This window comes from Larus michahellis, chromosome 6 (assembly GCF_964199755.1).
Source record: "Larus michahellis chromosome 6, bLarMic1.1, whole genome shotgun sequence".
NCBI classification, from domain to species: domain Eukaryota; kingdom Metazoa; phylum Chordata; class Aves; order Charadriiformes; family Laridae; genus Larus; species Larus michahellis.
In genome coordinates, this window is record NC_133901.1 from 55,442,801 (window position 1) to 55,456,091 (window position 13,291).

At 38.4% G+C, this 13,291-nt stretch overlaps 1 protein-coding gene across 3 annotated transcripts in view; it reads left to right on the forward strand.

Annotated features, from left to right (window-relative positions):
• The window catches only part of MYOF (myoferlin), a 70,987-nt gene that overhangs the window by 4,277 nt on the left and 53,419 nt on the right, over positions 1-13,291 (forward strand). For all 3 annotated transcript variants that reach the window (XM_074591539.1, XM_074591540.1, XM_074591541.1), the window contains exons 2-3: positions 1,990-2,045; positions 2,940-3,031. In XM_074591539.1, coding sequence (XP_074447640.1) covers positions 1,990-2,045; positions 2,940-3,031 — 148 coding nt within the window. The remainder of the gene's footprint in view (positions 1-1,989; positions 2,046-2,939; positions 3,032-13,291) is intronic.

A 13,291-nucleotide genomic window follows, 5' to 3' on the forward strand; every position in this document is an offset into this window, starting at 1 on the left:
TGCAAAATATATGTTTGAGGAATGCGAATGCTACACTCAGACTGACTAAAATTACAAGTAAAACTCAATGTAGACTGTCTTTCCCAGTGTTTTTCATCCAACTTTCACTCAAATACATAACACAAAAATTTTTTTTCTTACTGTAATCTAGAATATGCATGTTGTTAGTGGAATCATAAATCTTACTCTTGTTTTTATGAAAATGGATAGTTCAGAGTGGAAAATTTTCCTCCTTGTCAAGAACTGTCTTGACTGTTGTTCAATCCAGGGATTTCCTTACCTTACAGAATTACATTTGAGCTTAGGCAGGGATCATAGGACTTTTATTCACAAGTCCCATCAGGATCAGGTCTATGATTCACTCTCCCTTACAAACAGCTTTTTTGCACCAGCACAGGGAACATCTTTTCCCTGACTCCAGCTCCTATTTGTAGGAGGACTTAGAGTACCAGTGCGATACCCCAGACATTCTGGCATATTCAGTTTTGAAAATGTTTTGTCTCTTATTAGGTAACATGAAGCTGAATTTCTCTTACTAGCATGACAATTAGTTCTTTGTTCTGCAAAATGCGAGTCCCCAGCATGGTGTGTTATGAATGCTCTTTCCTTTGTGGTACTATGTGAGTCAATATCCTGTATAAATTGTAGACAATTCCTGTTACATAAATGTGAGTCAGTTCTCGCAATTTACAGCATGGGCTGACTTTTTTTTCTTTCAGTACACCCCACTCTCATACAATAAAAAAAAAGAGCCGCCAGTCTACTGCTTGAATAGTGGACGTATGAACTTGTCCATGTGGCATATCTTCACTCTTGCTTCCCAGGCCTTTATGGTGTTTTCCTAGCAAAGTATAGCCGTAACTTGCAAATAATAAAAATGCTATTACCTTTACTATAGTCATTAAATACAAGAAGTGTGTCTGAAACTTAGCCTTCTTGTGGTGGCTGAGCATTTGAAAGATCAGCAGTTAGTTTACTGACTACTTAAATATACTCATTTGTTATCACTAATATGTGGAATTTCTGCTTAGACAGCTGCTTGTTTGCAGTGTTCTTTTGTGCTTCTGAGTGTCGTGTCAAGACTTCTGCTCCATTGGAGCCGTATATGTATAGTGCAATTAAAAAGTAAAAATAAACCCGTGGCATGTTACTTGCTTTCAACCTGTTGTAAGAACTGAATTTTGTTTTCCTTTTTAATAGGTGAGGGGGGGCCTGCAAAGGGCCTCTGCAACACTTGACCTGTGTTATTCCTCTCAGGAGAAGGAATTTCAATTGAAATGCCACAGTACATATAATGTACACCACACCCCACACTCCCATGATTTGTACATTGACCAAATGCAAATTTTACCATAAAATATCGAAAATTTGTAATTTTTAGGCCACGGTAAATGTCAGTGAAGTGATCTGCATAACCTCTGGAAACCATTTTTTCAGGAAGGACTGCATTTCCTCTTACATGCCTGTGTATTTCTGCTAATATTTGTTCATTTAAAGCAGAAAGTGCTGACACTGTAAGTGTCAAATTTTCTTGCGAAAATTTTTTTAAAGTGGTTTTATTTCAGAGCTAAACACTTACAAGTATTTTGTAACTCGGATATGGTAAATGTGTAACACATTTTCTTTACTACTGAAGTTCATCACTTCAGGGTTACTGTTTGGTTTGATGTCTCCAAGCCTTTTAGCCTGTCTTCTTTCATCAGTACTGAAGTTGCAGTCAAGGGTCATAAAAGGTTGAGAAACCTAAACATTAATTTTGCTTTTTGGGAATACATCTAGCTATGCTTAAGCAAAACAGCATAAAAAGCCTCAACTACTAAAATTGCCCAGGGGACTTTCTGATTGCAAAATCTGCAGCTACTGGAAGAGGCAAAAAGAATCGGAACATTTGGTTTAAAGCTCAAACTTTCTTTTTAAAAGTGAAAGGAAAAATTGTGATATTTGTGTAATGCTTTAGCAAAAACAGATCATCACACTTTGTATTTGCAGATGAAAAAAAGAAAACAAAGAAAATTGACAGTGAACTTAATCCTTTCTGGAATGAGGTAATTTTTTTTTATTCAGTTCTTGGTCTTTTTTTAAGACAAAATACTTGTAAAATTGCTAAGTCAATTTCTGCAGTTGTGACTATAGGCTAGAAACAGGAGCTAGTGATATGTGTTGTTACAAGGTGTTAGAAAATGCAGGTGAATGGATTCGTCTTGCACCATGGATTACAATTCATTAATTAATGCTTTCATGTAAAAGCAGATGGATATCTAGTGAGTTTCTGGCCTGGTTTTGTTCCCTCTTACTTTTGGACCAGATTATATTCAGCCATTGCTTAGCCACATATATGGGAACATAATTGGATCCTTTATTATATACTAGGAAAAAATCCTACAGAGTTAGAATAAATCATGTATTGCAGTTCCTCATGGTTTAGTTGTAGGACTGGTCCTATTTTGCACCTTAAGTAATGTTTTTCTTGTGGAAAATGTTTTCTTAGTGTTTTTTCACAACGAGAAATGAAAGTTAAAAATTATTCTTACATTTTGTACTTATGAATACAAAGAAAGGGAACCTACAAATATTTGTCTAAATTCAACAGCAACTGACCTCAACCAGTATTGCAGGGGAATCGTATCAGATCTTATGAATGATAAGGAAATACTTATGTTAGTATGAGGAAGTGGAACTGCAAAAGAGGTAAAGGCTCAGTATTAAAATATTTAGTTCTTTTTCTGTTATTGTTACTAGTAACTAGCAAATCAAGAACGTACTACCAGCATGTTCCCAGATTTTTAACTTTGCTTTTGCAACTGTAAGCTGGTCTGGTCTGTCTCTCACAAAATGAAAAAATTATTTGTGAAAAATTTTGTTGTATACGCTGTTCTGCTGTTAATTAATTTACATATAACTTGTAATTATAATTTGTGTTTGCTCCATTTTTTGTTCAGATTCTTGAATTTGACTTGAAAGGAATTGCTCTGGATAATTCATCTTCCCTGACAATTATTGTGAAGGATTTCGAAACAATTGGACAGAACAAGTATGTTCCTTTTTTTTTTTTTTTTTACCCCCAGTATTAAACACAACTTTCAATTGAGAAATCCAGGGAAAAATGGAATTGATAGTTGCTGGAGAGAAATGATGAATGGAATTAGATGGTTTCTGATGTAATACCTACTTGTAGTCTATAAGCCAGTGGGGTTTCCATCCCCCATCTCTTAAGCAAAATGTCAGCTTTCTTTTTATGCTTAATTTTAGACATGCTGAAGCTAAATTCAAGGAACATTTTAGGCATTTAAGGCAGAATTTGGGTAAAATTTAGATCCCTTCAACTATCACTGTCATTTGAAAACCACAGCTGCCATATTTCAGTTGGTGCTTACTTGTAATAAAGGTCCTTGTGTAACTAAATTTATGTCACTACAGATACCTGGTGCAGGTTGTCATCTTGCAGAATGGTGCAGGGCAGTACCTGAGACTACAATACATAACAAGTATCCAGAGAGTAGTTCTGAAGAACTCTTAATTTCATTCTTAGAGCACAGCTAACACAAACCACCAAAATTTACAAAATGCAGTTAAGGCTCTTAGCATCTTTACAAATCTCCACGAGTGGCTATATTTTACATCACTTATTTAAGTCTTGCCTAGGAAACCTAAGTTCAATTTCCTGTCTTGCCTGGAGGGATTGAAGTCCTAGACTCATCTCCTGGGAGACTGACTTAGTCATCAGGATAAGTATGTTGGATAAAATACAAAAACTGTCTTGAGAATGGAATCTGGGGTTCTGGGGTTTTTTGGGAGGCCGCTGAGAATTGCCTTTTCTGACATTCATTTCTTGGAAAGGAAAGGCAGAGACTCTTACTTATCAGTAAAGGATTTAGAGTTTAGGTCTTCAGCAGATAGAAATACCCTTTTTCATGATGCCCCTGGCACGCAGGAATTTAAGGCTCTTTCCCTCCTGCATCATTTCTGTTTTGGTTAGTGCTGTTGGTACACGTCGATAGGCTTGGATCCTGCTCTAAAAGTCTAAACTCTATCAGTGCAGTATGTATAGCACCTATATACATAAAATTGAGTTCTTCATTTTTCAGACATCTAAAAATCAAGTATCATGGGATCTAAGGCTGCAGATCTTTTTATGTATTGTCTTTTTTTTTAGTTTTGTGAGGTCCTAATGGAAAGTTTTGTTTATGCAGTTGTTTGTTGAGTCCTTAGTGCTCAGACAAAAACTTCTTCACGTAGTCGTTAGATGCTTAGTTTTAGTTTTAACAAAACCAGATTTTATTATTAATTTTAGAGAACTGAAGGTAAGCAAAAAGTAGCTATGTGCCTGGAAGGGTATCACACAAACCACAAATACATTTCCTTCAAGTAAAAAATGAAAAATATATCTAGTTTTTGTACACATTAAGTAATTACAGCAGAAAAGATGCACAGAATGTATGATTTTCTGGAAAACTTTTTTTTTTTGTTTAATCTTGCTGTTGAAAACACTGAGAAAGCAGCCACCTAGAAATGAGACTTCTGTCTTTACACAAAAGGAGAGGACGTTACAAAAAGTTTTAGAGTACTGAAATGCTGTCAGGTGTCCATGTTGGCATTTAAATATTTTTGTAGGTTTATATGCTTACAGAATAGGAACAAGTAATAAGTAAACATCTAAGTAATTAAGATGTCTTGTTTGACTAACTTTTAAGAGTCATCTTTGTATTTTTCAAACTGTTTTTTTTTTTTGTAAGAATACATCTGTTACTGTGACTTGAGTTGATAGGACCTTTTGGCTATGGCCACTGAAAAAAATTGCTGCTGTGAAAAATTAAAATGGTATATATGGGAACACTAGAATTCAATTAATTCACATTCCATTAAAAAGCATAATGTATAAGCTTTAGTAAAGATGGAAGAAACTTTTTGTCATTTTGACCTGGACTTTGAGTTTCCTGCTGTATTTGTGAAGAAACAAATACATAATGCAGACTCTGAATTAGGTGATAGAGATTTTAAAAAATATATCTGGAGTTTTGTAGGATTTAAGCTTTAATTTAATAACAGAATTGGAGGAGTACAGGAGACCTTAAAGCAATGCATGCAGATCATTTCAATGAAGAAGACATAAATTACAGGTTAAGAATGTTAGCAACCTCTTGTGTTCTGTATGCCTTTTTTTTTTTTTTTTTTTTTTTTTTTATGCCTTGTCACACAGAAACAAACCTGGTCCCAAAAATCAATTGCAGGAAAAGGGTAAGGTCTTGGGTGGTGGCAAGCTAATTAGAAAGCTTTTCTTTTACATAATCACAGAAAATTGTGACTAGGAAGGGACCTTTAAGGGTCATCTAGTCCAACCCCCCTGTAATGAGCAGGGCCCCGTCCTAACGTGACCTTGAATGTTTCCAGGGATGGGGCATCTACCACCTCTCTGGGAAACCTGTGCCAGTGTTTCACCACCCTCATTGTGGTGAAACTGCAGGGATAATTTACAGCAGGAATAATTTACACAGAGTGTGTATTATTTTGTGTTGAAACATGCGTGTACTAAAAGCTCTGGCAAAGTCTAGGAGTTCTTTCTTAACACTCATAGCAAGATAAACCTTCATCAATGTTTTTAATCTTTAGTGGTTAAGATCTCCTGCCTATCTCTGCTTAAATCATGGGATTTATGTCTAAAAACATACATGTATACATTTGGACAAGCATCACTCACAGAGATTTTTTAAATCTGTACAGAAAAAAAATAATAGCTTATAAAAAATGAGATGCCAGTTCCCTACTTCTTTGTATAAAAGTCCTAGATTTTAAACAAGGATCTATTTCTCTGTTTGCTCCACACTTGCACTCTGTTTTCTGTCAATGCCAAGTAGTGTTGGCTATTGCTATTTTGAAAGGGAATATGATATCATGTTATCATCTTTCCTCTTTTTTTTTCTTTGTGGCAAATTTGGATGTTTTATTACACTGAGCTAGGCATACATTCGTATTTAATGATAGTAGTCGACTTCCATTGTTAGCTTTTTTTTACTACTTTCTGCCTCTTCCCAATATGCAAATTCAGGTTTTTACAATAGTCCAACAGCTCTGTTGTAAAATCACTGTGAGTCAAGCCGATGCCCTCACATCTCTCATTCTTGAGATTCCTGTGGGTCAGTAAAGCAGGAGTATATTGCATGCCTCTGACTTTAGGGAAATCCCAGAAATCACACAACTTGGTATAGGAAAACTTGCCGGTAATCAGAATTTTGTAATGCATTTTATAATGTATCGGAAAATAAAGGAAGTTGCTTGGAGGTCAGTGACAAGTGGTGTTCCCCAGGGGTCAGTACTGGGTCCAGTCCTCTTCAATATATTCATCAATGACCTGGATGAGGGGATAGAGTGCACCCTCAGCAAGTTCACCGATGACACAAAGCTGGGGGGGGCGGCGGCTGACACACCAGAAGGCTGTGCCACCATACAGAGAGACCTGGACAGGCTGGAGATCTGCGCAAAGAGGAACCTTATGAAATTCAATAAGGGCAAGTGTAGGGTGCTGCACCTGGGGAGGAATAACCCCATGCACCAGTACAGGTTGGGGGCTGACCTGCTGGAGAGCAGCTCAGCTGAAACAGACCTGGGAGTCCTGGTAGACAACAGGATGACCATGAGCCAGCAATGTGCCCTCATAGCCAAGAAGGCCAATGGCATCCTGGGGTGCATCAAGAAGAGTGTGGCCAGCAGGTCGAGGGAGGTCATCGTCCCCCTCTACACTGCCTTGGTGAGGCCGCACCTGGAGTACTGTGTCCAGTTGTGGGCTCCCCAGTTCAAGAGGGACAGGGAACTGCTGGAGAGGGTGCAGCAAAGGGCTACCAAGATGATTAGGGGACTGGAACACCTCTCTTAGGAAGAATGACTGGGGGATTTGGGTCTCTTCAGTCTGGAAAATAGATGGCTGAGGGGGGACCTTATCAACACTTATAAATACTTAAAGGGTGGGTGTCAGGAGGATGGGGCCAGGATCTTTTCAGTGGTGCCTGGGGACAGGACAAGAGGTAACGGGCACAAACTTGAGCATAGGAAGTTCCACCTAAACATGAGGAAGAACTTCTTTACTTTGAGGGTGGCAGAGCACTGGAACAGGCTGCCCAGAGAGGTGGTGGAGTGTCCAGCTCTGGAGACATTCAAAACCCACCTGGACGCGTTCCTGTGCAGCCTGCTCTAGGTGACCCTGCTCTGGCAGGGGGGTTGGACTAGGTGATCTCCAGAGGTCCCTTCCAGCCCTATGATTCTATGCTTATCTGAAGCCTCTAAAATGTTTCACTCTGTGCGTGGGTTCCAAGTTAAGCAGGCATGTGAGGTTCTTTTTTTTCAAACCATATTTTTAAATGTCACCTGGACTCGTTTTTGTAGTGCTTAACCCCCAACTTGTGCAAACGCCTGTTTGTTTTGCTTGGGTTTATGCACTAGAAGTTCTCCACCACTTACTTATTCTGTGTACAATTTAAGAAGCAAACCAGTAAAATTCTTTGGGAAAGTGACTTCCATGCATGGAGCTGTGCAAAAATACCAGTCCATACCAGATGCAGAGCAACACCTTCAAAGTAATGCTCTTTGAAAATAAATCATCAAAAACTGCTACATATTTGCAGTGTGTGATGTGTTTGGAAGGGCTGTTGGCAGGGAAACAGGATAAGGGAATGTGAAGTGGGAAGCACATGAGTAGACTTCCTGACCTGTAACAAGATAATAGGAAATGTCATATTGGATTTCTTTTAAAGACACAAAGGTCTGTAACAGCAGAAGAGATTTGGTATTAATAAACATTCACATTTAGACAAAGGAGCATGTGAAAGAGGGACTGTGGAATAAGTTTCCCACCTATTACTTACATGTGTGCATCACCTGTATTTCTGTACAGTTACTGATTCTTTTACTAATACTGAGTTTGAGAGAGATTTAGGACTACCGGATCATAGTTTTGCTATTCTTTCACAGTATCCTCTTTTAATACTTAAGAAAAAGTCTGTAGTTAGATACATGCTTGCAGTGCTGCAGAATTCCAAAAAGATGCTTGGTGGTGGAGTGTGCAAATGATACTCCCTTGCTTTGTCTGAATGCTAGTTCAGGATTGGAAAGACGGAGTCCTACGCCTACCTAAGGTCCTTGCTGCTGAGAGCTCTGATAATGACAGTTTAAAAAAAGGGGGGATGGGAGAGTGAGGGATGGACAATATTGTATTTATTTTTACATGTAAATTTGATGTCATTAACTGAAGTCTTTCAGAGGTAAAAACTTATTATTTCAGAAACCCAGTGTTTGTCATGAGCTTTTGACATTATTCATGAGTAGACCCATTAACTTGGGAGGTGTATCTGGTGTTAAGTGGGCTTTGAGTCTAAATCAAGAGGTCTTTACCTCAGAGGTTTGTGTTTTGATATATTTTACTTTAAAGTCTAGATTGAATTGGGATTTAGTTCTTGAGTGTAAAGGGTACATCTAGGGGATTGTCTCACCTGAGAAAGAGCACTGAGAAGAAATTACACTATGTCTTTGGCTTTATTTTCTCTCTCTGGAGGAAAATAAGCAGTGGATATTGCTATTTTTATTTTCAAGGTAGAGACAACTTTTGCTGAAACATTCTGCCACTGTTCTTTGCTGCAGTGTAGGGTAGAAGCAGAATAATGTGTTTCTCAACCCAGCTCCCTCTGGCTGCTTACTCAGCTCCTAGCAAATACACACTGCTGTTCCATGCAGCGTTACTCCTGACTTGTTCTGGGCACCTGGTCCATTGGTGTGCCTAAGGGGTGACTACAGAATTCATACTCTCCTTGAGAACAACGCAGCAGAAGATTGCAATATAACCCATTATTTGTTACAGTTCCTAGAAACTTACATAGCTGTTCATCCAGCCCATTCTTAACACCGACGCAGGAGGAGGAGCACAGAGGATGTTATTCTCTCTTAACACTGTGCCAAAACGCTTAACTCATTGCTTTGGCATGTTTCTGTAAATCAAGCCTGAAAGAACATTTGAATATTTTTCCATTTCTTTTTTCCTGGAGATAGAATTTGCTGCTTTATTTACAGGATCACTAAACTTTTGCAGATAGATTAAATGAGTACTCTTCATGGCAAAAAGACACAGTCATTGGAAAAGATAAATAAAGCAAACCACTGACATATATGCAGACAGACCATCGTAGGAATAAACTAGAGAAGACTCATATGATCCATGCTTAGCTAGATTTTCCAGCATAAGAATGTTTGAAAAGAGAGCACATCTGTTTTCTATTATGTCTATTACTGTTGGCAGAAAGATTTCAAACTCCCAGAACACAAATCTTTATACAGTTAGAAAACAAACAAACAAAAACCCCAGTAACTTCAGTTGTACCTGTAAAGTTAAGAAAAAAAAATGTTAACAGGAAGTTACCGTGTGCCTGAATGAAGTGATTTTCATTCTATTTGAAAGAGAGTTGGGATTATGCGTTTCCCCATGTTCTTTGCGTAGTTAGTAACCTAGCGAGACAGAGGAAAACCAGATGGGACACACCCTTTTCTCAAGCAGAAAAATGCAGCCACAAATGCACAGTGCAGCAAATTATTTAATCATGTTTAAGTATTTTCCATACTTAAATAATTTCTAGATTGTTTGAATCCTCGTACAGCTTTTGTGTGGGTTCTTGTCCACATCAGTTTGGCTGTGCATAGCTGCAGGTTTTCTTTGCATACATTGTATGCAAGATCCAACCTGATTAAGATTCAGTTTGGGGGGTTTCTGCCTTGTACAAAATAGTAACAATGCTTTGTTTCTTTTTAAAAGTTATAACTGCAGTGTGGGGTCAAGTTTGCTAATGAGAATAATCAATATAAAACCTGGGCCAAAATAAACCCTTAAAAAAAGGTTAAAAGAATTTAAATGCTTGACTCTCGGGATTATAATCACTGGGCTTCCAGTAGAAGCAGCATGTAAACAGCTGCAGGATATGATATGCTAAAGAATTTAGTATAAATTGCTACCTTCTAACAGAGGAGGAGTAATAAAATGGTTGGCACTGTGAGTTAGCATTTCCTGATCCAGGCATGGGTGTGAAGTTTCACTTCTCTTGGTTATTTGGGCAGCTAACAGCAAGTGCTAACCACAGCACTAACGGATTAATTAGCTTTGTCATAAATGCAACACTGTGTTTCGTAGTTGGTCATCAGTAGTTCATTGATTTCATGCTGATAAACTAAGTATTTCCCTTTGATTACTGGGGAGAAGGTATCACAGGCCTAGTACTGATAAGGTATATTTGAAGTGATTTAAAATCTGCTTCTAAATGTGGACTTTGGATTTATCTTTGGCACGTTACTCAGTGGTAGACCAGAATGTTTAAACTGCTTGTGGCAGGACAGGTTTTTTGCTTTACTTCTGTAAAGCTGGAAAAGTTTAAGAGACCTGGCTACCTGGGCACTTCACGTATGCAAGTCTTAGGGATGGCCAAAAGGTACTTAAGCAGAGTTAAGCAGCAATACTCATTGGCTGTCTACTGACGAAACAGCTGAAGAACAAAATGTCAGAGGACGTACTGAGCTATTTCAAAAGCAGAAACTGTTCCACTTGATGGTGTCAAGAGACCAGTGTGATCTGAAATTAAATGGGCAAATGTGGTCTGCCTAGGCAAGAGGAAGGAAGCTGAAATAGCTCCAGCAAAGAGCAGTGTCCTTTGAGGGTGAACAGGTGACAGAAAGTCTTTTCGGCTGTGCTGGAAGGAAAGGACTCCTTGTCACCTTGAAAGTCATGACTTCAGAGGGAGATTGAATGCACTCCTGTCTGAAGGTAAAAAGTCTTCAGAGATCAGAGGAACACGGCAACTTCACAACAGTTGTGCAGAGAACTGGGGGTCTCATTACATGTCAGAAGTAAGTACAGTAGCTGACCTTGCAGCAAAACATTAAACGGCAATGAACTGTTAATGGACATGGTGTCACAACAACAGCTGCTGCTGTTAGCTGACTCGGTCTTACCTGATTTAGCCCAAAGATTAGAGACCTGAGAGAAGCTTCTCAGGAAAAAGGCTTTCTCCAAGACCTGTGTGAGTGGCAAAGATGAGACCTAGCAATGACCTTGTTACTTATGAAAATATTACTTCAGCTGTATGATCAAAACTGGACTGGACATGGTCATGGCAACCTGTTCTATCTGACTCTGCTTCAATGGACGGGTTGGATTAGAGGATCTTGAGTGGTCCCTTCCAACCTCATCCATTATGTGATTCTGCTAAGGGAGGGGTGAAACATCCACAATCCAGTGAACAGAACGACTTCAGGACAGGCAAAAGACTAATTGCCTAAAGCTTAGAATTTGGCTAAAGCTTAGAAGCAGGCTAAGATAGTGTATAGGCTGAATAGTACATTTCTCACTCTTGCTAGAGTGGAGAAAGATTGTGGACTATTGTTTCCCAACCTGTTAAAGGAGGGGGAAACAAAGGACTTTAGAAGCAACTGGTAGCAAGCAAGTAGTCTATGTAACTGATTCCCTCTTCAGTCTTCTGAAGGTGATCAGAATTTTAAAAACAATTACTATGTACTCAAATGTGTGCACAGTTATCATTTGCACAGGACGGATGAGGATGTAGAAATGGAAATTTACACTGGAAAATTTCAAAAGCACTACTGTTGAACAAGCTGTTCTTGAGTTAATGTTACCAGATAGGAAGGTGTGGCTGCTGAAACAGTCACCCAGATGATTTGAGACTGGGTGACTTCTGAACTGAAGTTCTTTTTGGACTTAGTGTAAGTCACTCCAGCTCATAGCAAATCAAAATAACAAGTCTACAAAATTTTTCTGCAAATGTACATAGGAAAATATTTTCTTTGCCTTTCTTTAGAATCAGGTTTGGCCTAGCTGGTTTGGGTAGTCTTGTTGGGTTTTTCCCTTCTATGATACCTCAAACTATGTATGTTTCTCTCTGTTATTCTCAAATGGGAAGGCATAGTCACGGTTGAAGTATTTGGGGAAAATAAGAATATTTGGAATTGAAAGTTCATATTGATTAATTTTGCATTAAAGGAAGAAGAGTGAAGAGAAGTTGGTTTCTTTCAGTATCCAGCTGTGTAAATGAAATTCAAGAATTTGTTCCTCCCAATTGTAGGAATAGTTTCCCATTTGCTTATATTATACTTGCTTTCAAAGCTATTAACATGTTAGAATGCTATGTAATAAAGATAAAAATGCATTAAGCTGCACAGTATTTTTCTCTCTTAACTGCTTCAGGATTTGCAGTCATTAAGGAATTAACCTTTTCTGCTTTTTTTTTGAGTATTATCAGTGGCTGTCTGCATGACGCATGCTCTTTACATAGAAAAGTTTGGTCAAATATAGGAGGAGATGCTCTCTTTGGTGTGTAATGTGAGACTTACTTGACTTCTATGTAACACCAGTTTTTGGAATGTTGAAGACACGGGAAAAAATAAAGCCTCTTTCTGTTTGAGGAGTTGCTGTTGTTTCCTGAGCTAGGTTGACCTTACTGTTTACTGTCAAGATTTGCTACATCAAATCATAAGCAATGTCACATAATACTACAGTTGGAAGGATATATAAGACCACTGCCATGTATATCTGATGTTCCAAGCTAGGTTTGTCTTGTGGGTTGAATGCAATTTTGATTGCGTAACAGGAGAAATTGCTTCTTAAGCTCCCTAGAATTGGGAAATGCATCGACTCAGTGTTTCAGCTAACGTCCAGCTCTGTACAACAATTCGTAAAAAGTGAACATGTACCTACAGTTAATCTAATGCTCACTGAAATAACTAGGTGTATTTCCAATAGTTTTTTAAAGGACACTGGATCGACTACAGTACTGAATTTAGGTGTCTGTTCAGTAAAGGAAGGAGAGGCAGGTGTTAGAAATGATATCAGAGTTTCAGTTCTGGTCATCTTAAAGGTTAGAAACAGCTTCATACATTTCCTCTGCAGCGCAGCCTGATCTTAAACTGCTTTTCATATCTAGGCCATTCCCTGGATATGACACATATGTGAGGCACAGATGGAATATTACTATGCTCTGGCAATTTGGGGGGCAGAAGTAAAAGGTTTGAGTAGTGAGTCAAAACTATCAAAAGATAACTGAGATTGGAGGAGGGAGATGAACTGGGAAAGCAGAGTTGAATGAGGAGGTGATAGCACCACAGTAGTAATTCTAACAAGTCATTCAAACAGAAAGTGTAGGGGGGTTTTGTTCACAGTTAAACAAAAGTTGTGATGTGTAATACCTGTAATGTATATTTGCAGGAAATTAATGTTTTATACTTACCTATCCTAATGTACTTTGCAAAATGTAAA